General features: G+C 43.3%; 1 protein-coding gene across 1 annotated transcript; it reads left to right on the top strand.

The window, feature by feature from the left end:
• The first annotated feature begins 1,755 nt into the window (after positions 1-1,755).
• Positions 1,756-23,763, top strand: COIL (coilin). The gene is made up of 7 exons (XM_003272288.4): positions 1,756-2,035; positions 10,704-11,811; positions 11,933-12,019; positions 12,266-12,313; positions 15,188-15,257; positions 19,854-19,942; positions 22,819-23,763. The coding sequence occupies exons 1-7, from the start codon at positions 1,791-1,793 to the stop codon at positions 22,900-22,902; spliced, it is 1,731 nt and encodes a 576-aa protein (XP_003272336.1). The 5' UTR covers positions 1,756-1,790; the 3' UTR covers positions 22,903-23,763.
• Positions 23,764-25,610: the final 1,847 nt, after the last annotated feature.

Below are 25,610 nucleotides of genomic sequence, written 5' to 3'. Positions count from 1 at the left end.
ATTGGAGACAGAATGAGACCCAGCCTCAGAATAAACAAACAAACAAATAAATAAAACCACAACATACCACAACACATCTACCAGAATGACTAAAAAATAGTGACAATGCCAAATGGTAGTCAGGATGTGGAGAAACTGGGATTACAGGGGTGAGCCACTGCGCCCAGCCGGAAATGCCTGAAAGTTATCCTGTATGGTGTAAAAGGGGAGTAACCCTCAGTTCTGAGGGAAATCCCTGCCCCTTTCCTTGGGATACAGAAAACTCATGAATAATCCATCCTTTGTTTAGCATACAGTCAAGAAGTAACTATAAGTGTACTTGACTGAGTATACTTATGTATGGGCTTGCTGCTCTGTCTATGGAGTAGCCATTCTTTTATTCCTTTAATTCTCTAATAAACTTTCTTTTGGTCGGAGGTGGTGGCTCACACCTGTAATCCCACCACTTTGGGAGGCCAAGGCAGGCAGATTGCTTGAATTCAGGAATTCGAGACCAGCCTGGCCACCATGGAAAAACCCTATCTCTACAAAAAATACAAAAATTAGCTGGGCATGGTGGCTCACACCTGTGGTTCCAGCTACTAGGGAGGCTGAGGTGGGAAGTCACTTGAACCCGGGAGGCAGAGATTGCACAACGGCACTCCAGCCTAGGTGACAGAGCAAGACTCTAAAAAAAGAAAATCCAAAAAACCCTTATTTTCAATTAAAAATTTTTGTTTTCAATTCATCTACTGACTCCCTGGTATCTACAACTTAACTAGTCTAGTGAACTTGGGGAAGTTACTTCTTTTTTTTTTTTTTTAAAGACAGAATCTTGCTCTATTGCCGAGGCTGGAGTGCAGTGGCATGATCTTGACTCACTGCAACCTCCACCTCTTGGGTTCAAGCGATTCTACTGCCTCAGTCTCCCGAGTAGCTGGAATTATAGGCACATGCCACCATGCCCGGCTAATCTTTATATTTTTAGTAGAGTTGGGGTTTCACCATTTTGGCCAGAGTGGTCTCAAACTCCTGGTCTCAAGTGATCCGCCCACCTTGGCCTCTCAAAGTGCTGGGATTACAGGCGTCAGCCACTGCTCCTGGCCTCTAGTTACTTCTTAAACTCAACCTTGTTTTTTTAAAATCCTCTAAATAAGGATAACAGTTCATAATTCCTAACTTTTGTCATGAAAATTAAAGGAGTTAATATATATTACGTGGAGAAATGTAAATTCTAGTTCAAAAAATAGAAGAAATAATGTAAATACTGATTTATTTATTTGGTGAGAAATGCAAGGACATTTTTGTTTGGTGGTGGGTATTAAAAGGCTAAGGTATTTATATTCCACTGGATACATTTGGAAGAATGATTAACAGTGTTATTTCAAAATTTCAACATTGAGAACACACTAGGACTTACATCTTTTTCAACTCATTATGATGAAAAATGTCAGCGAAATGTGTTACGATTGTTTTATAAAAATCTTTCACGTCGATGAGCAAATATCTTAGAAGACTACTGCTGAGGAGAAATGTTATTTATCCATAGACTTGCCTTAATTAGGAGACCCTACATAGCGCCCAGTAGAAATGTAATAAAGGCATCTCACTTACTCCCTTCCTCAGCCCTGCCGTGAACAAAATTGAATGAAATCAACCTCGCTCCGAGTTCTCGCCTGGACGCAGCCTGTAGTAGCAAGGTTCCACCACTAGGTGGCAAACGCCAAAGGCTCCGGGGAGGGGCGAGCCGCCCGAGCACGCCTCTCGGTAGCCCCGTGGTATCTCTCGGCTTCCGTTGAGCACCGAACAAGATGGCAGCTTCCGAGACGGTCAGGCTACGGCTTCAATTTGATTACCCGCCGCCAGCTACCCCGCACTGTACGGCCTTCTGGCTTCTGGTCGACTTGAACAGATGCCGAGTCGTCACAGATCTCATTAGTCTCATCCGCCAGCGCTTCGGCTTCAGTTCTGGGGCCCTCCTAGGCCTCTACCTGGAGGGGGGGCTCCTGCCCCCCGCCGAGAGCGCGCGCCTGGTGAGAGACAACGACTGCCTCAGGTGCGCGGCGCAGGGAGCGGGACGGCCGGGTGGGCGGCAGGCGGGGGACGCGCCTGCGCACGCCCGGGCCTGAGGCCGCTAGACCTGGTAGTGGAGGGGATGGGGGATGGGGAAGGGGGATGGGGGATGGGGAAGGGGGATGGGGGATGGGGAAGGGGACGAGGGTTGGAGCGGGGTGGGGCTGTAAAAATGCACGTTCGCGAACCCCGGAGATCCTGATTGGTGTAGTCAACTTTGGGGCTCAGGAATCTGCATTTTTATTACTATTATTATTATTATTATTTTTTTTTTTTGAGACGGAGTCCTGCTTTGTCCCCCAGGCTGGAGTACAGTGGCGCGATCTCGGTTCACTGCAACCTCCACCTCCCGGGTTCAAGCAGTTTTCCTGCCTCAGCCTCACGAGTAGCTGGGACTACAGGCGTCCGCCACCACGCCCGGCTAATTTTTGTATTTTTAGTAGAGATGGGGTTTCACCATATTGGTCAAGGTGGTCTCGAACTCCTGACCTCAGTTGATCCGCCTGCCTCGGCCTCTGGAAGTGCTGGGATTGCAGGCGTGAGCCACCGCACCCGGCTCCTATTATTTTTGTTTTTGAGACTGAGTCTCATTCTGTCACCTAGGCTGGAGTGCAGTGGCGCGATCTCAGCTCACTGCAGCCTCCACCTCCCGGGTTCAATCGATCCTCCCACCTCAGTCTCCTGAGTAACTGGGCTTACAGGCGGGCGCTACCATGCCCGGCTAATTTTTTTTTTTTTTTTTTTGGTATTTTTAGTAGAGACAGGGTTTCACCGTGTTGGTCAGGCTGGTCTTGAACTCCTGACGTTAAGTGATCCTCCCGGCTTCCCAAAGTGCTGGGATTACAGGCGTGAGCCTCCGCGCCTGGCTGGAATCTGCACTGTAACGAGCATCCTTCCCGGGATGCTTCTGATGACAGGAGAATCAAACTTGGAAAAACCCTGATGCCTAAGGGCAGGGCCAGGCTTTCTTTCAGCCTTGATTTAGCACATCCGCGCTTAGCTAGGCACTGTACGACTGTGTTCCGTGCCCATGGTGCAGATGTGCGGGAGACCCGGCCTTACCCATGGCGGCCTTCAGGGTCAGGTGCAGGAAGCTGACAAAGGGGAATCGTTGCGTTTTCTTCATAACATGCTGTTGTCCAACCTCAGTTCTCATATGCCCAGTGTCCCCTGAGACTTCTGGTGGTGTATCATTCTGTGTCTCACCCAGACATTTTGGGGTTCTCTCAAATAAGTGTCTTGAGTCCTTTTGGGCTGTAAATTGGGAAACACAAAATAATCTTAAATATGCTTTTGGAAGTTAAAAAAATGATAATGAGGTGAGTATCCAGAAGCAATTGTAGTATGAATTGCTGAAATGTGGTTGAGTTGCCACAGTAAGATGATGGTATCTGATCATTCCAGTTTGGATTCATATCTTGGACTGATTTATTCAGGCCTTTTTTTTTTCCTTTTCTAAATAAAGAGACTGGGTTTCCCATGCCCAGGCTGGAGTGCAGTGGTACGATCATAGCTTGCTGTAACCTCGACCTCCTGGGCACAGGCAATCCTCCCACCTCAGCCTCCCGAGTAGTTGGGACTTCAGGCCAGGCAATCACGCCTGGCTAATTTTTGTATTTGTTGTAGAGACAGGGTTTCGCCATGTTACCCAGGCTGGTCTCGAATCCCTGGGCTCAAGCTGTCCTCTCACCTCAGCCTTCCAAAGCACTGGGATTACAGGCGTGAGCCACTGTGCCAGCCTTCCTTCCCCCCACCCCCTTTAAGCTTCAGCTACAGTGAATTAATTCCAGAGTTGTGAACCAGGCTATTTTCTCTTGCTGCCCTTTGTCGTTGAATATTCCTTACCCTCAAGCATGTCAGATTCCGTAAGATTTCTTCACAACGTCAGGGAATTTAATTTGGAATGGTAACTGCATCTTCAAATCAGGATGTTATGATTTATTGAATAATGTTCAGCTGTTTCAAATGACAATTTGAAATAATCCAAATTTCAAAGAGTTTTTTCCCCCTTTTTATTGACTGTGAAATAGGTCTCTATTCTCTCTGCAATTCAAGGATTATTTAAATGTTACAATTCTAAGGATTGTGTCCCATCTTATTAAGTTTACTTTCTGAACTGTCTCTCGCCTAATGAGTTAATAACTTGTAGCTAACTATAATTATACTTTAATGAATCATCTGGGCATTACATTCTTCATAATGAAGTTAACAATGACAGAAACAAACCATGAAAACTGTTATAAGTAATAATTACAACACGATGACAGGCAAATCTTTCCTAAATGCTTCAAATGCATAGCTGCATGTGGCAAAAAATACCTGTCTAGTGGCTTCAGTGGCAAATGGGCAGACCGTAGAAAAAGATGAATCTGGAAACTTCATCTTTGTTTTTGTTGTTTTATGCCCACAATCATTGTTTTTCCCTGACAAATTCACTTTTCTTCAGAGCTACAGAAGAAAACATAGTCTCTATTCTCAAAGTACCGAATATTGTTGGACTGGGACCCAAATAATGAGTTTCATACCTTTGTATATTACCTTCTGTGATACAGACAATTAGACTGAATAGTTAGACCAAGTTATACCGGTAAGTGCAGAAGCTGGTTGAGAAAAGGGAGGTCAGCATGGAACAAAATGGTTAGGGAATGGAGCAGTACCTTGAAGAATGGGTGGGAAATGTTGGATGATCAAAGCACAGCTGTAGAGACGAAAGCTGGCTGGACTTGGTAAAAAGATGAGTCTGACCAGCCAAAGCATTCTGTTGGGATCATTGGCAGTACTGAGAAGTCTAATGAGGAAAAGTGGAACCAGGTTGTGGGAATCCTGAGAAACAGCCTTTGAGGCTTTAGATGCACCACACACTTGTATTCCACTGTTGTTTCCTCATAGCCCATTCTCTTAAGCCCCAGGAATCTGGCTTCGTCTGCCCCCAGGTTTCTGACTTCTGACAGCGAGTTCCTAAAGGTGGTCTCTAACTCTCCTGGGAGGAGGAGGCGGTGCTTCCATTGGCTTGGGGCCCCCTGTGTTAGTTTGCTGGGGCCGCTATAACAAAATACCACAGGCTGTATGGCTTAAAAAATGGAAATTTATTTCTTACTCTTGGAGACTAGAAGTCCAAGATCAGGGTATTGGCAGATTTGGTTTTTTTATTTTATTTTAATTAATTTATTTATTTATTTATTTTTCTTGAGACAGAGTCTCACTCTGTTGCCCAGGCTGGAGTGCAGTGGCACGATCTTGGCTCACTGCAACATCTGCCTCCCAGGTTCAAGCGATTCTCCTGCCTCCGCCTCCCGAGTAGCTAGGATTACAGGCGCTTGCCACCGTGCCAGGCTAATTTTTTTTGTATTTTTAGTAGAGATGGGGTTTCACCATGTTGGCCAGGCTGGTCTCGAACTTGTGACCTCAAGTGATTTGCCCTCCTCAGCTTCCCAAAGTGCTGGGATTACAGGGGTGAGCGACTGTGTCTGGTGGTTTTTAATTTTTTTAATTAATTTTTTAATTTTTTTTTAATCGTGCAGCCCTCAGAATTACAGTAGATTCAGAGAGACTCCCTTATTTTTTGAGACAGGGTCTCACTCCATTGCCCAGGCTGGAGTGCAGTGGCGCAACCTTGGCTTATACAGCCTCGAACTCCTGAGCTCAAGGGCTCCTCCTGCCTCAGCCTTCTGAGTAGCTGGGACTACAGGTACAGTTTTTTATTTTTAGTAGAGAGGTCTCACTAAGTTGCCCAGGCTGGTCTCAAACTCCTGGGCTCAAGTAGTCCTCCCACCTTGGCCTCCCAAAGTGTTGGGCCTGAGCCACTGTCCCCGGCCTGAGAAACTCCCTTTTGATGAGTCAATTCTGTAAGGAAACAGTGCATTCTGTCCTCCCTGACCCTTTTAACTCTGGCAATTAATACTTGATGAAGGCTGGGCGCCGTGGCTCATGCCTATAATCCAGCACTTTGGGAGGCCGAGGCAGGCCCATTGCCTGAGCTCAGGAATTCGAGACCAGCCTGGGCAACATGGTGAAACCCCATCTCTACAGAAAAATACAACAAAATTAGCTGGGCATGGTGGCACATGCCTGTAGTCCCAGCTGCTTGGGGGGCTGAGGTGGGAGGATCATTTAAGCCTGGGAATTAAAGGCTTCAGTGAGCTGAGATGGTGCCACTGCACCGCAGCCTGGGCGACAGAGTGAGATCTTACCTCAAAAAACAAAACAAAACAAAACACATTGATTAAATATTAGAGATGGGCCAGGCATGTTGGCTTATGCCTGTGATACCAACACTTTGGGAGGCCAAGGTGGGAGGATCACTTGAGTCCAGGAGTTTGTGACCAGCCTGGGCAACACAGGGACACCCTTGTTCTACAAAAAAAACCCCCAAAAAACAAACAAAAAAATTAGCCAGGCTGAGTGATGGATGCCTGTAGTCTTAGCTACTTGGGAGGCTGCGGTGGGAGGATCACTTGAGCCTCGGAAGTTGAAGCTGCAGTGAGCCATGACCGTGTCATTGCACTCCAGGCTGGGCAGCAGAGCAAGACCCATCTCAAACAAAACAAAATGTTAGAGATGAGTTCTCATTTCACATTGCTGTAGTTAGTGGCTCCTTGGATAGTCCAAGGGAAAAAGTTTCCTACTTCTTTTATCATATGCTTTTTCCCACACCTCACTCTCCAGAAGTATCCTTGGTTAGGTTTGGGGTGTGGGGTATATCTTTGCCAGATTTCTATACATGTGCAACCATATGTACTTACACTTTTAAAATACAAATATCATAACATACTGTTCTGCATCTGGCTTTTTTACCCATCATGGGCTATCTCAGTATGTAAAGTATGTGATGTACGTCATTCTTTTCTGTTTGCTGCATAGTACTTTAGTGAATATTCTTGTATTTTTTTTGTACTGGGAAAATGATTCAGTTGGATTTATTCTTAGAAGAGATACTCATTGGTCTAAGAGAAGGTACACATAAAAATTCATAAGTACTGTCAAATTAGCTGCCAGAAAAGTTATACAGACTTGTACAACTTTTAAACATTCACCAATTTACCCATGATAGGACTAACAACATTCGTTGTATTAATAAAAATTAGAGCTAACATTTGGATATCACTTGTTCTGAGTCAGGCATGCTCTCTCTGTATAATAATTCACTGAGTACTGTAATTATTGTCATTATCCCCATTTTTATAGATGAGAAAGGCTGAGGTAGTGATTTTTAAAAAAATTACAGTGGCAGAAATAGCATTTGAACCCAGGCATTCACTTTGGCCTTGGCAGGCAATGGGTAGGGGGTATCAGGTTGGACAGGTGGGCATGTCAGCGTTTCTGCATAACAGAATCCTAGAAGGTAAATTGTAGATTTTAAGGGTGGACTTACATTTTGATAATACCACCTAGTTTGCCTTGCAAAGAGTTAGAATGAAAAGTGGGGATGGCTGGGCATGGTGGCTCACGCCTGTAATGCTAACACTTTGGGAGGCCGAGGTGGGCGAATCAACTGAGGTCAGGAGTTCAAGACCAGCCTGACCAACATGGCAAAACCACATCTCTAGTAAAAATACAAAAAGTTAGCCAGGCATGGTGGCAGGTGCCCGGAATCCCAGCTACTTGGGAGGCTGAGGCAGGAGAGTCGCTTGAACCCAGGGGGAGGAGGTTTCAGTGAGCCCAGATCATGCCACTGCACTCCAGCCTGTGTGACAGAGCGAAATTCCATCTCGAAAAAAGAAAAGTGGAGATCTGTTTTTAAAGATTTTTGGAATCAACTCTCTTTCATCACTAGTGACCTAGGTAATTCACTTCTACTTGTGAAAGGACAACTGCATGTACTTTTGTTTGTAAAAGGATAGCTCTATTCTTTGTCTGTAATCCAGGTAAAGAAATAGAGAATATTGCCAGGGAAGGTGCACCTGACAGGAATGGTAACTAAGCAGACCCAGGAGAACCATTTCTTTTTCTCTGGATGGTATTTTGCCTATCAATCTTAATATTTTCTTTCTTTTTTTTTTTTTTCTTCCCAGATGAGGGCTCACTGTGTTGCCCAGGCTAGTTTTGAACTCCTGGGTTCAAATGATCTTCCCTCTGCCTCCTGAGTAGCTGGGATTACAGGCATGTGCCACCACACCAGTTTATAATCTTAATATTTTAAAAACTGAAATTAATGTCTTGGGGAACAGTAGGTAGTAGGGCTGCAGGAATCACAGGTCATACCTTCAAGTCAAATAGCTGTAGATGCATGGTCTTTTTTTTTTTTTTTTTTTTTGGAGATGGAGTCTCTGTCTGTCGCCAGGCTGGAGTGCAGTGGCGTGATCTCGGCTCACTGCACCCTCTACCTCCCGGGTTCAAGCGATTCTCCTGCCTCAGCCTCCCGAGTAGCTGGGACTACAGTTGCACGCCACCACGCCCAGCTAATTTTTTGTATTTTCACTGTGTTAGCCAAGATGGTCTTGATCTCCTGACCTTGTGATCCGCCCGCCTTGACCTCCCAAAGTGCTGGGATTACAGGCGTGAGCCACTGCGCCCAGCCTAATGTTTGTATTTTGGAGAGACAGGGTCTCCCTATGTTGCCCAGGCTGGTCTTAAACTCCTGGGCTCAAGCGACCCTACCACCTTAGCCTCCCAAAGTTTTGGGATTATAGGCGTGAGCCACTGTGCCTGGCCAACAGGCATTTTTGAGTACTTACAATTTGCTTAACATCGAGGACAATCTCAAGACTTCCATCATCAGACTGCACATACGAGGATTAGCTGCTGCCTGTTGATGGAGGAACAAAATTGCTTTCCTATAGTGAAATTTTGGATGAAGTAGGGTTATTCAGAGAAACATTACCAGTAAGACACACAGACACACACACACACACAAATACTCACTCACTGACTCACAGACATGGGATTTATTGTAAGGAATTGGCTCATAGGGTTGTGGAGGCTGAGAGGTCCTAAGTTCAGTTGGTAAGCTATAGACCAAGGAGAGCCAATGGTATCTTTCTAGTTCAAGTTCGAGTTTGAAGGCAGGAGAAGACTGATGTCCCAGCTTGAAGAGTCAGGCAGAGAAGCGAATTCTCCCTTACTCAGTCTTTTTGTTCTATTCAGGCCTTCAGCAGGGGTTGGATGAGGCCCACCCACATTGGAAACAGCAATGTACTTTACTCAGTCTAGCAATTTAAATGTTAATCTCATCCAGAAACAACCTCGCACATACTCCCAGCATAATTTTTTTTCCACTGAGGCAATATATTTGTAAATATGTATTACATCATTATAAAAAGAATCCCAGGATTTTTCCTCGTATGTGTTTTCGTCTTGCTTCTTCGTGGTCTATGATGCCAGCCGAGGTTGTCAGTACAGTGAAACCAAACTGGTGGGATGGGAGCAGATTATTCTGCCATTTTTCTGGATCTTTGAGTTGCACATCAAATCTGGGGCTGATTACTCCATACTTGTTTAGCCTGCCTGTGAGGTTCACAACAGTTTTCCCAGCTCTGTGATCATCAGTGATTTCAGATTTGCCAGTGTAACCATGCTTCATCATTATAGTTAGAAACTGGACAATGGGGCTGGGCGCGATAGCTCATGCCTGTAATCTCGGCACTTTGGGAGGCCAAGGCAGGCGGATCACTTGAGCACTTGAGGCCAGGAGTTCAAGATCAGCCTGGCCAACATGGCAAAACCCCATCTGTACTAAAAATACAAAAATTAGCGAGGCATAGTGGCAGGTGCCTGTAATCCCAGCTATTTGAGAGGCTGAGGCACGAGAGTCTCTTGAACCTGGGAGGGAGAGGTTGTAGTGAACTGAGAAATGCGCCAGTGCACTTCGGCCTGGGTAACGGAGTTGGGACTCCGTCTCAAAAAAGAAAAAAATTAAAATTAAAATAAAAAAAAGAAACTGGACAATTACTTTGGAGCTCGGCCTAATAAGAACCTGGCATTTACCTTGCTTTTCAGCTTTGTTGATGCTCTTGAGAGCATCAGCCAGTATATTCATGTGCACCACTGTGGTGGTATGAAAAGAGCCAGCATAATTTTAACCAGATATCTGGACACCCAATAGCCCAGACAAATTGATACATAAAATTAAGCTTCACAGAGTGTCATGGAATTGTACAGATGGCTGCCACTACCCCAGAGAACATAAATTGTTTAGTATTCACCTAACTTAAAACAAGAGTAAAATCTTATTAAAGAAAGCAGCCCACATTCTGAAACAAAATGGATAATCAGCATTATCACCTTTTAGGGTAGGTGACATGCATATCATAGAAAGATTGTGAGTTTGAAGTTAGACAGACTGAAGTTTGAATTGCCTTTCTGCTACTTACCAGCTCTAGATTTGGGGCAAGTAACTTGTCTGAGCTGTAATTTTGCGATCTGTAAAATTAAAAATACCTACTTTGTGTTGGTGTTTAGAGAAAAATGTATAAAATATATTTGGGATGCAGTAGCTATTCAATAAATAAAACTAGCCATTTGAAAGTTGACTGTGAATAATGCTATTATATAGGCCATTTTGCCAGAAAGAGTCTTTTGTCTTTAAGGGATGTGACATTTTTTCATTGACTGATGGTAGTTACATTTTGTAGAGTCATCTCAGTATATAACTGTGTCCTGGAGATGTGTTTACAAATTGCTCACTCTAGCTTTCTCTCTTGTTCTTTTGACAGAGTTAAATTAGAAGAGAGAGGAGTTGCTGAGAATTCTGTAGTCATCAGTAATGGTGACACTAATTTACCTCTTAGAAAAGCAAAGAAGCGGGCATTTCAGTTAGAGGAGGATGAAGAAACTGAACCAGATTACAAATATTCAAAGAAGCATTGGAAGAGTCAAGAGAACAATAACAATAATGAGAAGGTCTTGGATCTGGAACCAAAAGCTGTCACAGATCAGACTGTCAGCAAAAAAAACAAGAGAAAAAATAAAGCAACCTGTGGCACAGTGGGTGATGATAACGAAGAGACCAAAAGAAAATCACCAAAGAAAAAGGAGAAATGTGAATATAAAAAAAAGGCCAAGAATCCCAAGTCTCCTAAAGTACAGGCAGTGAAAGACTGGGCCAATCAGAGATGTAGTTCTCCAAAAGGTTCTGCTAGAAACAGCCTTGTTAAAGCCAAAAGGAAAGGTAGTGTAAGCGTTTGCTCAAAAGAGAGTCCCAGTTCCTCCTCGGAATCTGAGTCTTGTGATGAATCTATCAGTGATGGTCCCAGCAAAGTCACTTTGGAGGCCAGAAATTCCTCAGAGAAATTACCAACTGAGTTATCAAAGGAAGAACCCTCTACCAAAAATACAACTGCAGACAAACTGGCTATAAAACTTGGCTTTAGCCTTACCCCCAGCAAGGGCAAGACCTCTGGAACAACATCTTCTAGTTCAGACTCTAGTTCAGAGTCAGATGACCAATGCGTGATGTCATCGAGCATCCCGGAGTGTGCTGCGGGTTTCTTAAAGACACTAGGCCTTTTTGCAGGAAGAGGTCGTCCAGGCCCAGGGCTGTCATCACAGACTGCAGGTGCTGCTGGGTGGAGGCGTTCTGGCTCAAATGGTGGTGGACAGGCTCCTGGTCCTTCTCCCAGTGTGTCTCTCCCTGCTGGTTTAGGAAGAGGATGGGGTAGAGAAGAGAACCTTTTTTCTTGGAAGGGAGCTAGGGGACGGGGTATGCGGGGGAGAGGTCGAGGACGAGGGCATCCTGTTTCCTGTGTTGTAAATAGAAGCACCGACAACCAGAGGCAACAGCAATTAAATGACGTGGTAACAAATTCATCTACTATTATCCAGGTAAATATTATTTTTTGTAAGTTACCTCCTCCCTTTCCCCTTAGAATGTGTGTGGAGTTCATGTCATGGATTCACATTTTCTCACCAGTAATGATGTCACATGACTAACACTGTTTTTCAGAATCCAGTAGAGACACCCAAGAAGGACTATAGTCTGTTACCACTGTTAGCAGCTGCCCCTCAAGTTGGAGAAAAGATTGCATTTAAGGTATATTTCAAAACAATAGTCACAGCAAAAAAGGTTCATTCCCCTTCCAAGTAAACTTACTTAGCAAATCAGGTTAAATGTGTTTGTAAAAGCCCTTCCCACTGGAACCCCAGTGTTGTCATGGGTTCCTGGTAGGGCTCCCAAACTGGTGGGGGTGGACACCCCAACATGGCATGGTGGAGGAGCTGTGGGAATGTGAGAGGATAAGAGGGCTTATGTATTTGTGGGTTTTTTCTTCTTCTTTAGCTTTTGGAACTAACATCCAGTTACTCTCCTGATGTCTCTGACTACAAGGTAAGGATGTTTATTTAAAAGTAAGTTGTCAGTATATTAATAAGACTAAAGTCATATTTAATACTACTTGTATGGATAATACAGATTTGTTTTTTTACTAAATAAAAATACCAGAAAGTAGAAAATGAAAACATTAATGGAAATGTCAACTTTTTAATAGTATCACTGGGAAGTCTCCCAGTGTTATTTACCTTATACTTGGGAAGAATAGAGTAGGAGAATGATGAGCTTAATTTTTACTTTTTAAAAAAATATATTAATTTTTTGTTTTTACATAGAGACGGGATCTTGCTATGTTGCCCAGGTTGGTCTCAAACTCCTTGGCTCAAGCAATCCCATCTTGGCTTCCCAAAGTGTTGGGATTATAGGTGTGAGCCACCATGCCCAGACAGTTTAATTTTTTTAGTTACTTTTTTCTAATTAGTTTAGACCAACTTATTTGGGTATTCATTCCCTCATGATTCTAAACTTTGAAAGAAAATAAATAGTTCTCAGCAAGAAGATTTGATTATTTTCATCATGGGAATCTATTTTACATATTTGTGAATTACTTCTGGTTATTATGATCTAGTATGATTTCTTTTGCATTATCAGTTAACCACAGGTGATTCATAAGTATTATCCATGGAATTTACTTACTTAATATCTGTATGAGTCTTTATATTGGCATTCGAGGTTTTTCATAGTTCAGTAAAAGCTTAACTCAGTGGGATCACAGAATTACATGTTTCTTTTTCACCCACCAAAATTTTGTTGAAAATCTTGTTAAACTGCATTCTTTCTTTTTTTTGATGTACTATATGGAATGTAAGACCATTTTTTAAGGTAATAATTGGTAATGTTAATATAGTAACATAGATAAAACACAAGGGAATTTGATTTAATCTGGATTGATGCCTTGGAAGACTTTTAAAATCTTTATAAAAACCTTTCCTCAAGGCTGGGCGTGGTGGCTCCCGCCTGTAATCCCAGCACTTTGGGAGGCCGAGGCGGGCGGATCACGAGATCAGGAGATTGAGACCATCCTGGCTAACACAGTGAAACCCCTTCTCTAGTAAAAATACAAAAAAAAAAAAATTAGCCGGGCGTGGTGGCGGGCGCCTGTAGTCCCAGCTACTCGGGAGGCTGAGGCAGGAGAATGGCGTGAACTCGGGAGGCAGAGCTTGCAGTGAGCCGAGATCACGCCACTGCACTCCAGCCTGGGCGACAGAGCGAGACTCCATCTCAAAAAAAAAAAAAAAGAAAGAAAAAAAATATTTCCTCAAAAGCAGGCTGGAAGAATCAGTTAATGAAGGGATCTGGTGGGTTAGTTCTAGGTCGTTGGTGTTTTGTTTTTTATCTTCTTAGGCACTTACTATCTCCTATGGATGAGGTGATCATGTAATTTATCACCTAAATCAGGATACTTGTGAGTCAAAGGGAGTGCTATTAATAGTTATGCTGGAAAGATGTACAGACCTATCTTGAACAAACCAGGGTGTTTTGTCATCCTACCGTAGATAACTAATTTAATTGTGTGATATATGAGGAAATGGAAATGAACATTGTATTGATACATCCCACAACCTCTATAAATTGTAATTCTAGATGATACTGATTTTTAAAAATTGCATATTAATGGCCAGGCGCAGTGGCTCGTGCCTGTAATCCCAGCACTTTGGGAGGCCAAGGTAGGTGAATCAATTGAGGTCAGGGGTTCGAGACCAGCCTGGCCAACATGGCAAAACCCCATCTCTACTAAAAATACAAAAATTAGCCTGGCGTGGTGGCGTGCACCTGTAGCCCCAGCTGCTCAGGAGACTGAGGCACAGGAATCACTTGAACCTGGTAGGTGGAGGTTGTAGTGAGCTGAGATCATGCTACTGCACTCCAGCCTGGGTGACAAAACGAGACTTAAAAAAATTGCATATTAAATTGGTATTAGTCTTCATAGTTATTGACGTTGGAAGGTGATTTGCCTACTTTAGTTGGCAAAATTTTTTGAAGATTTTTGAAATTGCTTTCAAAATCATTTTAAGAATGAAAATTGGTCCTACTTTTTTGCTTTGACCTCAGATGCAGTTATCCAGCTTGATCATCTGCTTTATTCATTAACCTTGTCTCCAAAAATTAAATTGGTTAAATTCTGTACTCAAAAATGTAGTCTCCCAAGCCCCTGATTCCCTGTTGAGTCTGGTTTTAAAAAACACTGTTGACTGTGCTCAGAAATTCTAGGTAGAGGCAGGAGGAACTGGTTGCTTGGCTTCTCAGTATATAGCCCCGGAGGCTACCATGTGTCTCCCCATCGCCCACGTGCATGGTCAGTGCATCCTCTTGATGCATTAGAAAATCAGCTCACACACCTGGAGACCTGGGAGAAGGGGAATTGGGATCTTATCAGTGATAAAGTGCCTTCTGGTTTCTCCTGGGGGGTTGTGATCACTGTTTTAGAAGGGTTCTAAAAGCATCAGGAACCGAGGCTGCACCATTAGGATATATCTAGTCTCTCCTGATGAATGCTGTGATGGTCAGTGCTCACTTGAATATATCAACCTGGTGTGATTTTTTCTCCTTTTCCCTTATTCAGTCACTTTTGGTTCCCTGGTGTAATCTTTACTTTCATCGAGTTATTTAAGGTAGCGTCTGCCATTTATGATTTAAATGTTTTATTTTGCCTCTGAAGATATTTCTGTATATTCACATAAAGTGTTTATCAGTCCACCTGTTTTTATTTTCTTTATATGTGGATTTATTTTTTAATTTTTCAACTGAGATAAAATTCACATAACATAAAATTCAACATTTTAACCATTTTAAAGTCTACAATTCAGTAGTTTTTAGTATATTCACGGTGTTTTACATGTTGATTTTGACTTGGACTTTTATTTTTGAAAGGAAGGAAAAATATTAAGCCACAATCCAGAGACCCAGCAAGTAGATATAGAAATTCTTTCATCCTTACCTGGTGAGTCGCTTTTAGAAAAGAATTTGAAAATATAGACTCTATCTACAGTGGTTTATAAATAGCTTTTATACACAGGAGATGTTCTCTTCCTTGGCCTCCATATAACTGGCGCTCCCCACTTCTTTCAGCACACTGTAGCCCTGGGGGCTCATAGAGATGTTGGATATATTCCAAAGCTGTTGGGCTGGTTCTTATTACTGTAATTATATAATTTCATAAAAGATTATATGAACTGATGAAAATTGATTATAAGAGTTATTCCTGGGAAGCCTAAATTGAATGCTGACTCAGGAAATGCTATGAAATTATGGATGAGTGGGTCAGCTATAAAAGATTGGGAGGAATTTTGTAAAAACTGAGGAAGATTCAGCACTTAGATTGCCTTGCAAATTTTTGCAATCTTGCCTTATTTAAGAAAAACCCAGGCTGGGCATGGTGGCTCACACCTGTAATCCCTGCACTTTGGGAGGCCAAGGGTGGTGGATCACTTGAGGTCAGGAGTTTGAGACCATCCTGGCCAACATGGTGAAACCCTGTCTCTACTAAAAATACAAAAATGAGCCGGGCGTCATGGCACGCGCCTGTAATCCCACCTACTGGAAAGGCTGAGGCAGGAGAATCGCTTGAACCGGGGAGGTGGAGGTTGCAGTGAGCCGAGATCGTGCCACTGCACTCCAGACTGAGTGACAGAGTGAGACTCAGTCTCAAAAAAAATAAAAAAAACCCCAAAACTGTAAATTGTGGAAATTGCAGACAATACAATGGTATGGTTTATAAAAAAAAGAGCTCTATTCAGTGAACTCGTAAGACCTACTCAGCTCTATTTCAAAAGATTGTCAAATGAGTATACTTTTGTATATTAAGTCAAAACAAAATGTCTAAAGTGTGTATACATACACTTTCACATATCATTTTAAATGGTTACTGGCTTTATCTCTGATGAACCCCACCTGTTACTGGAACTGAATGCCTGGAATAAGAGGGCTTTTATAATATGTAGCTTAACTTGAGCTGTACTGTAGGGGTCCCTGGCCAGAGGGCAGGGGGGATCCCGTTTCCTTTAGAAGATCCTAAAGCAGTTAATTGTTTTTTTTTTTTTTGACAGAGTCTCACTCTGTCGCCCAGGCTGGAGTGTGGTGGCGCAATATTGGCTCACTGCAGTCTCCGCCTCCCAGGTTCAAGCAATTCTCGTGCCTCAGCTTGCAGAGTAGTTGGGATTACAGGCACACACCACCATGTCCAGCTAATTTTTGTATTTTTAGTAGAGATGGGTTTTGACATGTTGGCCAGGCTGGTCTTGAATTCTTGGCCTCAAGCAATCCACCTGCCTTGGCCTCCCAAAGTGCTGGGACTACAGGTGTGAGCCACCCTGCCCAGCCTGTTTTCTGTTTATTTATTTATTTATTTATTTTTGAGACGGAGTCTTGCTCTGTCACCCAGGCTGGAGTGCAGTGGCGCTGTCTCGGCTCACTGCAAGCTTTGCCTCCCGGGTTCACACCATCCTCCTGCCTCAGCCTCCCGAGTTGCTGGGACTACAGGCGCCCGCTGCCATGCCTGGCTAATTTTTTGTATTTTTAGTAGAGACGGGGTTTCACCATGTTAGCCAGGATGGTCTCAATCTCCTGACCTTGTGATCCACCCACCTCGGCCTCCCAAAGTGTTGAGGTTACAGGCATGAACCACCACACCCGGCCTTCTGTTTATTTTTAAATAAGGGATTGAATAAAAGATTCAGCTAACAGTAATCAGTCAAAAGAGTTTTTGAACAAAGTTCCTTTATGATATTAAGTAAATGTTTATATATAACTTACACTGGTTTCCTACCTTTCTTTTTTTTTTTGAGATGGAGTCTCACTCTATTGTCCAGGCTGGAGTGCAGTGGGCGATCTTGGCTCACTGCAAGCTCCGCCTCCCAGGTTCACACCATTCTTCTGCCTCAGCCTCTCGAGCAGCTGGGACTACAGGCACCTGCCACCATACCTGGCTAATTTTTTGTATTTTTAGTAGAGACGGGGTTTCACTATGTTAGCCAGGATGGTCTCGATCTCCTGACCTCGTGATCCACCCGCCTCAGCCTCCCAAAGTGCTGGGATTACAGGCGTGAGCCACTGTGCCTGGCCAGGTTTCCTACCTTTCTTCTGATGAGGTTTCATTTATAGAAATCCCCTTTCTTAGGAATGGTGGACAGAAAAGTTTGTCCACTGTGAAATTCTGTACATACAGCCTGATCAGTGCTTGTCAGGTGATTAATAGTGATGACATCCACTTAGAACTTTTCTTCTTTAGGGCATTAGGAAATGGCGGCCGGGCGTGGTGGCTCACGCCTGTAATCCCAGCACTTTGGGAGGCCGAGGCGGGCGGATCACGAGGTCAGGAGATTGAGACCATTCTGGCTAACACGGTGAAACCCTGTCTCTACTAAAAATACAAAAATTAGCTGGGCGAGGTGGCAGGCGCCTGTATTCCCAGCTACTCGGGAGGCTGAGGCAGGAGAATGGCGTGAACCCCGGGGGGTGGAGCCTGCAGTGAGCCGAAATCGCGCCACTGTACTCCAGCCTGGGCGACAGCGAGACTCCATCTCAAAAAAAAAAAAAATAAAGAAATGGCTTCGGAGGCCAAAGTGGGAGGATCACTTGAGCCCAGAAGTTCAAGACCAGCCTGGGCAGCATAGTGAGACTCTGTCTTAAAAAAAAAAAAACAACACATAGCTGAGTGTGGTGGTACATGCTTGTAGTCCTCGCTGCTTGAGAGGCTGAGGTGGGAGGATCACTTGAGCCCAGGAGGTCGAGGCTGCAGTGAGTCATGATTGCATCACTGCACTCCAGGCTAAGTGAGCAAGACCCTGTCTCAAAAGCAAAAAAGAAAGAAATGGATTTATCTGTTCTCTAATAGCAATGTCACTTGTCCTTGATGTGGTGGTTCTGATATACATAAATTTCAGTTACCCTGGTTTAGTTAAGTAATACCAGTCCCCCAGCAACATTGCATATGTTAACTGTAAGTGCATAAAGTACAGCTAGCTCTTTAGTCCACATATCACCGTATAACATAAGTAACAGATACGCGTCATGATCCATTACCAGTCAAGTCAGTACTTTCAGAGTCCGTCAGTGACTGGTCACTGTGCATCTGTTATTCATTTCACATACAGAGCAGAGCATGCAGTTGTGGTGCCTCCTTGTCTCTCACTGATAAACCTGCATGACATTTTACAACACGTATAATCGAAGTAGGGAATTGGCCCACAAAGATAAAGGCACAGCAAAGAAACAAAAGTCGTGATGCTGAAAGTGCCATCCAAACTGAATTTAAGGAGAGTCTGTAGAAGAAATAGCTCACTGTAGGAATGTTGACACTGCCAGTAAGGTGAACTTGTTGACATAAATGAGGAAAGTGGTCGTGGCAAAAAGGATGAAAATGTCCCCAAAGTGACACCAGCAAAAACAAAGATTTTACAAAGTAAAAAACAAATTCTTTGAGCTATTTCATGACATTAGAAGTTCAAAGGATAAAATGTAGAAAGCAGTTTCAAACTTAGAAAAGAGTACAACAGTTGTACAAAGCAGAGAGAAGATGCTTGCTCTGTATTATAAGTTACAGGGCAAGAACACAAGCACTGTTCAAACTCCCCTTGACAAGTTTCTTACAAAGAAATAAAACGTGTAGAAAGAGAAAAAGAAAGTTAGTTCTCAGTGTTCCTAATGTAATTACATTGTACTCATAAGTACGGTGTATTTACTTTACTATTTTTTAATTTCCCTATGTAGTAAAGGTTTTTAATGTTTTGGCAAAATTTTTTAAAACTCATAAGACAATAATAATTTTTCCTATTGATTATTAAGATTGTTTTGCATGGTTTCAGTTTGCACAATCATTTTTCCAATCCCATTTTACCATAGAAAGCAAGGACTGAGGCCGGGTGTGGTGGCTCACCCCTGTAATCCCAGCGCTTTGGGAGGCCGAGGCGGGCAGATCACTTGAGGCCAGGAGTTTGAGACCAGCCTGGCCAACATGGTGAAACGCTGTCTCAACTAAAAATACAAAAATTAGCTGGGCATAGTGGTGCATGCCTGTAATCCCAGCTACTCAGGAGGCTGAGGCACAAGAATCACTTGAACCCAGGAGGTAGAGGTTGTAGTGAGTCGAGATTGTGCCACTACACTGCAGCCTGGGCGATAAAGCAAAACTCTTGTCTTAAAAAAAAAGGGGGGACTGCCTGTGTTACCAAATAGTAGGAAGCATATGTGATTTCTAAGGACAGAGCAGCATTTCATATTACCTTCCCTTGTTTAAACACATAATTAATTTTGGGGATTATCTTGTGGTGCCATATGCAATTCTGGTAGTATAATGACAGTTCATCAAGCTTATGAAGGAAAGATTTTCTCTGATAAATGGCTGAGAAGTCCCCCTGGTCCAGGGTTTTTCTCAGGATCCGCCTGTATTAAGCATCCCGTGCTTTCCTGTACATACCCAGCCTTCACATTAATTGACTGTTTGTGGCTGTTTTCTTAATGATATAAATTCCCCGTAGAGGAACGTTTTTAACTATTGAAAAATGGCTTACTCTCTTTCCTCCCTATCTTCTTGTTTCAGCCTTGAGAGAACCTGGGAAATTTGATTTAGTTTATCACAATGAAAATGGAGCCGAGGTAGTGGAGTATGCTGTGACACAGGAGAGCAAGGTAGGTGTGCTTCTCTTCTTGCGTTGCTTGGCCATTCGTTCTCTCTTGACCAATTACCTGTGGTTTGGAAGGTGACATTGCACTACAGGCCCTGGGGGGGAATCTGGCATTCTTATGGTGTGGCAATACCAGTGCCAAGTGCCAAATAGGCACTATCTTGGCCCTCATAGAGCCTATGTGATAAGATGCACAAATAACAAACTTTTCTTTAAGAATGTACAGTTGTTTAAAATTATAGCTATATAAGGATTCCAGTAGGAAAGGGTAGCATATTTAGAAACTTTATTGGCATACACATTCAGAGAAGCACATATAATTACATGGCTTGAACAATTTTCACATGAACATACCCATGTAACCAGACCCAGATCAGGAAATAGAATATAACACCCACTCCCAGAAGCCTCTATTATGTCCCCTTGCAGTCACCACTATCCCCCAAGTGTTACCACAGTTCCAACTTTTGGTTTTTGTGAGAGAGTCTCACTCTGTTGCCCAGGCTGAAATGCAGTGGCATGATCTTGGCTCACTGCAACCTCCACCTCCCAGGTTCGAGTGATTCTCGTGCCTCAGCCTCTGGAGTAGCTGGAATTACAGGCGCTTGCCACCTCACCCAGCTAATTTTTGTATTTTTGGTAGAGACGGGGTTTTACCATGTTGGCCAGGCCGGTCTCGAACTGCTGACCTCAAGTGATCCGCCCACGTAGGCCTCCCAGAGTGTTGGATTACAGGCGTGAGCCACCGTGCCTGGCCCGAGTTCCAACTTATAATAGCACAACAGTTTGAAGAGTGACATAAAATGATGATCCCATCCTCTGACTTTGTTTAAATCCTTACATTGCCATTTTAGGAAGTATATGGTTTATACCTTTTTTTTTTTTTTTTTTTTTGAGACACTCTGTCACCCAGGCTGGAGTGCAGTGGCGCGATCTCGGCTCACTGCAAGCACCGCCTCCCGGGTTCACGCCATTCTCTTGCCTCAGCCTCCCGAGTAGCTGGGACTACAGGCGCCCGCCACCACGCCTGGCAAATTTTTTGTATTTTTTTAAGTAGAGACAGGGTTTCTCTGTGTTGGCCACGATGGTCTCAATCTCCTGACCTCGTGATCTGCACGCCTTGGCCTCCCAAAGTGCTGGGATTACAGGTGTGAGCCACCGCGCCCGGCCGGTTTATACCTTTTTGAGCAGCCAGACCTACCAGAGTTGCTGGCAGTGGCTAGCTCATTAGGTTATGGTGGCATTAAATAGAAGTTAGATTTAAGAAAATGCTCTCTTTTAAGGTGTTTATACTTGAAATGTTACAGATATTATTCTGTAAGTTTCAATATTGCAAACATATTTTTTCTGAAGTGTGAACTTGGAGAAACCCTAGCCAGACTGTATGTTTTACCTTGTCTTTAAGGTAGATGACACTTTTAGGGATTTATTCCAGAAACACATTTTTAGTGTTTGTGGTAGGATCAGCAGATTTGGCCTGGTCTCCTGTATTTCTTTATTTGCAATAGTTTTTTTTGGTTGAAATTGGAAACCTCATTGGAAAATTAAACCTTGGAGGCTTTTCTCTCTATGCCCTAAACAGAGGCTTGAAGTAGAATAGAAAGCCTATAATTAGGCTGGGCAATGTGGCTCATGCCTGTCATCACAGCACTTTGGGAGGCTGAGGCGGGCTGATCCCTTGAGTCCAGGAGTTCAAGACCAGCCTGGGCAACATGGCGAGACCCCGTCTCTACAAAAAAATGCAAAAATTAACCAGGAGTGGTGACACACGCCTGTAGTCCCAGTCACCTTTGGGGGTGGTGAGGGCGAGGCAGGAGAATCGCTTGAGCCCAGGAGGTTGAAGCTGCACTGAGTCCTGAATGCCACTGCATTCCAGCCTGGACTATAGAGGTGAGACCCTGTCTCAAAAACAAAAAGCCTGTAATTACCTTTCTTGACACTAGATGGCCCTCATTATTCATTCATAGGACCAAGCCTTAGCGTTTTTCTCTTGGTGGGCTGTGAAATAGTTCCTGTTTTTAGGTAGTGTAGGATAAGAACTACAGAGCGGCGCAAAAGGGCATCAGCAGCCTAGTGATACCCATCTGGACCACATCTAGTTCCCAGAAGGTCTCCAGGCCACCTGTCCACAGGGCAAATCAAATGCAGGGGCTGGGGGAGCTACTCCCTCCTGCAATCCCTGCATCTCCTGCTGTTAATTAAAGAAAGATGAAATATGTTTAATGTAAAATTTAGCTTCATTCTAAGTAAATGAGTTATTTATTTATTTATTTATTTTCCCAGCACAGAGTTTCACTCTGTCACCCAGGCTGGAGTGCAGTGGCGCGATCTCTGCTCACAGCAACCTCCACCTACTGGGTTCAAGCGATTCTCCTGCCTCAGCCCTCCGAGTAGCTGGGACAACAGGCATGCGTCACCACGCCTGGCTAATTTTTGTATTTTTGCAGAGACACATGTTGGCCAGGCTGGTCTTGAACTCCTGACTTCAGATGATCCACCTGCCTTGGCCTCCCAGAGTGCTAGGATTATAGGCGTGAGCCACCATGCCCAGCCTCTTTTTTTTTTTTTTTTTTTTTTAATTAAAAAAAAAATAGAAATGGGGTCTCACTAGGTTTCCCAGGCAGATCTTGAGCTCCTGGGCTCAAGCATTTCTCCCCCTCGGCCTTCCAAAGTGCTGGGATTACAGGTGCAAGCCACAGCGCCTGGCCTAAAGAGTTACTATACTGCAGTTGAACTCAGTTTATTGGAACCCAAACTATTCCCGTTCTTCAATCATTCTACACAGATGGAAAATTTACTTGGCTGAAAATTTTAACTTACTAAAACCTGTATGACCTCAAAATGAAGTGCCTAAACTGGGTATTTTGTCTTTTTCCTCAGATCACTGTATTTTGGAGAGAGTTGATTGACCCAAGACTGATTATTGAATCTCCAAGTAACACATCAAGTAAAGAACCTGCCTGAGTATGACCTCTCCACCTTATAGTTTATGAATGTCTTGTTTGTGAAAGTGACTATAACCCGAACTTTTTTTTTTAAAGAGGATTTGGAAGTTGTATGGATTTTTTTGTTATCTTCACTTTACTGCATAGGAAACAATCTACCTCATCATTTAAGATGACATGGGTGTCGGTTTTGTAGATCTTTGGTTTTTTTGTCAGGTTTAATTTCAGTTAACAAAATGTAAAACATGACATTCCCTGCAGATATTGTTGTATACCAGTATGGTTTCTTCTCTTTCTTTAAATGTTTTTGGCCATCAAGTAGCAATCGTCAGTAGGAGTTTATAATACCAAGAATGTGCTGCGTTATCTTGTCTCAATGTTTTAAGTAACATTTAAAAATATTAAAGCATGTTACTTGACCTAATTTTTTAGCATTTGAGTTCCATTAAATGGAGCATCTTGTAAATTTCAAGTATTTTATACTTGGAATTGTTAAGAGTTAAAAGGTAGTTGGATTTGTCACAGACAATGAGTTAAGGAATCCTTTCACGTTTTTCCCAACTTTAAAATTAAGGATTCTCAGGGCCCTGTGTAGAGCAGTGAAAATAAGATGTGTGTATGTGTGTGTATGCCTGGAGAATTGGTGTTCCACTTGAGTGAAAGGATTGGCTGTGAGCTTCAGACCAGGAAATGTGTCATCTTGCCAGGCACCTGGCTGAGTGTGCTGGAGTGAGGATCTTGAACAGAAACTTCCTTTTCTGTTATTACTCACTACAAAGCTAAAATGGCCAAATATATACTGTGAAAATTGGTTTCATTTAACAAAAGATCAGATCCCTCCTTCAGCTGTACACATTTTTAAATAAAATCATATTGAACTAAACATCTCTACCGAGTTATGTTGAGTATTGCAAATTGTTGCCTTATTTTACAATAACATGAGAGATTACAATTTTCTGTAATAAGAAGGTTTGCTTTGACTGATGAATCTGATGTTGCACAGTTTGGTCCAGTGGAGTTCATCTGATCTGGGAGCCACTGCACCAGTGGAGATGCTGGCCAGTTTTACTTTGCATGACATGAATGTGTTTTGAAATGTGCATTTATTGATTTGTAATGAGAAGTATTACTCCCGAAAGGATGAGAGTAATGTGAACGGTGGGATCTTGGCACTGGGGTTCTGTGTAGCACAGTTGCCTTCCAGGGTTTGGAAAACAAATTCAGATAACTAGTAAACATTGACCAAAGGAAAATGTTGACCTCAGGGTGTGTTTTCCTCAGATTATAATCAGTTTATGAGTCACTTTTTTCCTCTGTTGTGTTTGTCAGACTATGAATAGAGTCCCCTAGAAGGATTATGAAGTCAATTTAGGGGGCCATGACCAGCATTTTGAAAAATAAAATACAATAGAATAGAAAAACAAAAAGTGCATTACATCCAGCTATGCTTTTCTTTTTTTGAGACCAAGTCTCACTCTTTCACCCAGGCTGGAGTGCAGTGGCATGATCTCTCTTGGCTCACTGCAACCTCTGCCTCCCAGGTTCAAGTGATTCTCCTGCCTCAGCCTCCCCAGTAGTGGGGATTGCAGGCGCCCACCACCACGCCCCGGCTAATTTTTGTATTTTTAGTAGAGACGGGGTTTCACCCTGTTGGCCAGGCTGATCTCAAACTCCTGACCTCAGGTGATCCACCCGCCTTGGCCTCTCAAAGTGCTGGGATTACAGGCATGAGCCACCACGCCCGGCCACCATTTTTCCGTTTTCTTGAAGTGCTTAAGTTCTCCAACTCCAACCATATCACTGATACAGTTGGTCTCTTCTTTGCTGTCCTCCTGTTGGGCACTGCGGTGGTAACTTAATTACCTGCTAACCTTCCTGTTTAGCTACTTCCAAATCTGTATTTGTTGGGTCATTCACTTTCTGCTCCCTCAACTGTTCCGAAGGGATGACATCACAAAAACTCTTTTTCACAGGCAAAAGAACTAGCCCACTCAACACATGGATACTGTTTGGTTCTAATTTTCAACTTCTTTATACTTAAAAGCAGCTGTTGGAAACTTTTTCCTTAAGCCTTCTTCCCCCAATGTCAGCTTGACAACCTTTTGCAGTTCACAAACCAAGACAGGCAGGAACATGTACCTCTCTTTTGTGCCCTTCCCTTCATTGTAATGAATGCACTGATCTGTTTTTCTCCCCACTTGACTGTTCACAGCTCTTGCTTGCAAGACCTGCTATATCAGTGTAGGTCTCATCAGGAGGGAGAAACCACATAGTAATCCAAACAGGAAAAGTTTAAAGAATTCCTGATTCTCACTGGGATCGGAGTGATGAGGAACTGGCTAGTAAGAAGTAAAGAGAACTCAAAATACAGGAATAGCAGATAAAAGGAGCAGCTACTACCCTGGGGCTGAGATAGACACCCAAGGAAGAGCCCCCACACTCCGCCCTCAGGCTGTGAGCAGACTCCTTTGGGAAGGCATGGCTCCACCTCACTGAAGGACATGAGGAGTCACCGCGATACTGCACCAGCAGAACTTCCTGGAAACCTGTCATCTTCCAAATGTTGACACATTTAATTAAGCGATATTTTAAAATTGTATTTGTTAATATTGCCAAATATGTGATCTTACCAGGAAAGCCTTAAGTATCGGGAAGTTGTCAGCTCACGATGACAGATACAAGTTTTCCAAAATTCTAATTTTTGCTTGAAAGCTCAGTTTTTCATTG

This window comes from Nomascus leucogenys, chromosome 14 (assembly GCF_006542625.1).
Source record: "Nomascus leucogenys isolate Asia chromosome 14, Asia_NLE_v1, whole genome shotgun sequence".
Taxonomy (NCBI): Eukaryota; Metazoa; Chordata; class Mammalia; order Primates; family Hylobatidae; genus Nomascus; species Nomascus leucogenys.
Note: the sequence above shows the minus strand (reverse complement) of the source record. Positions and strands in the feature narration are given on the sequence as shown.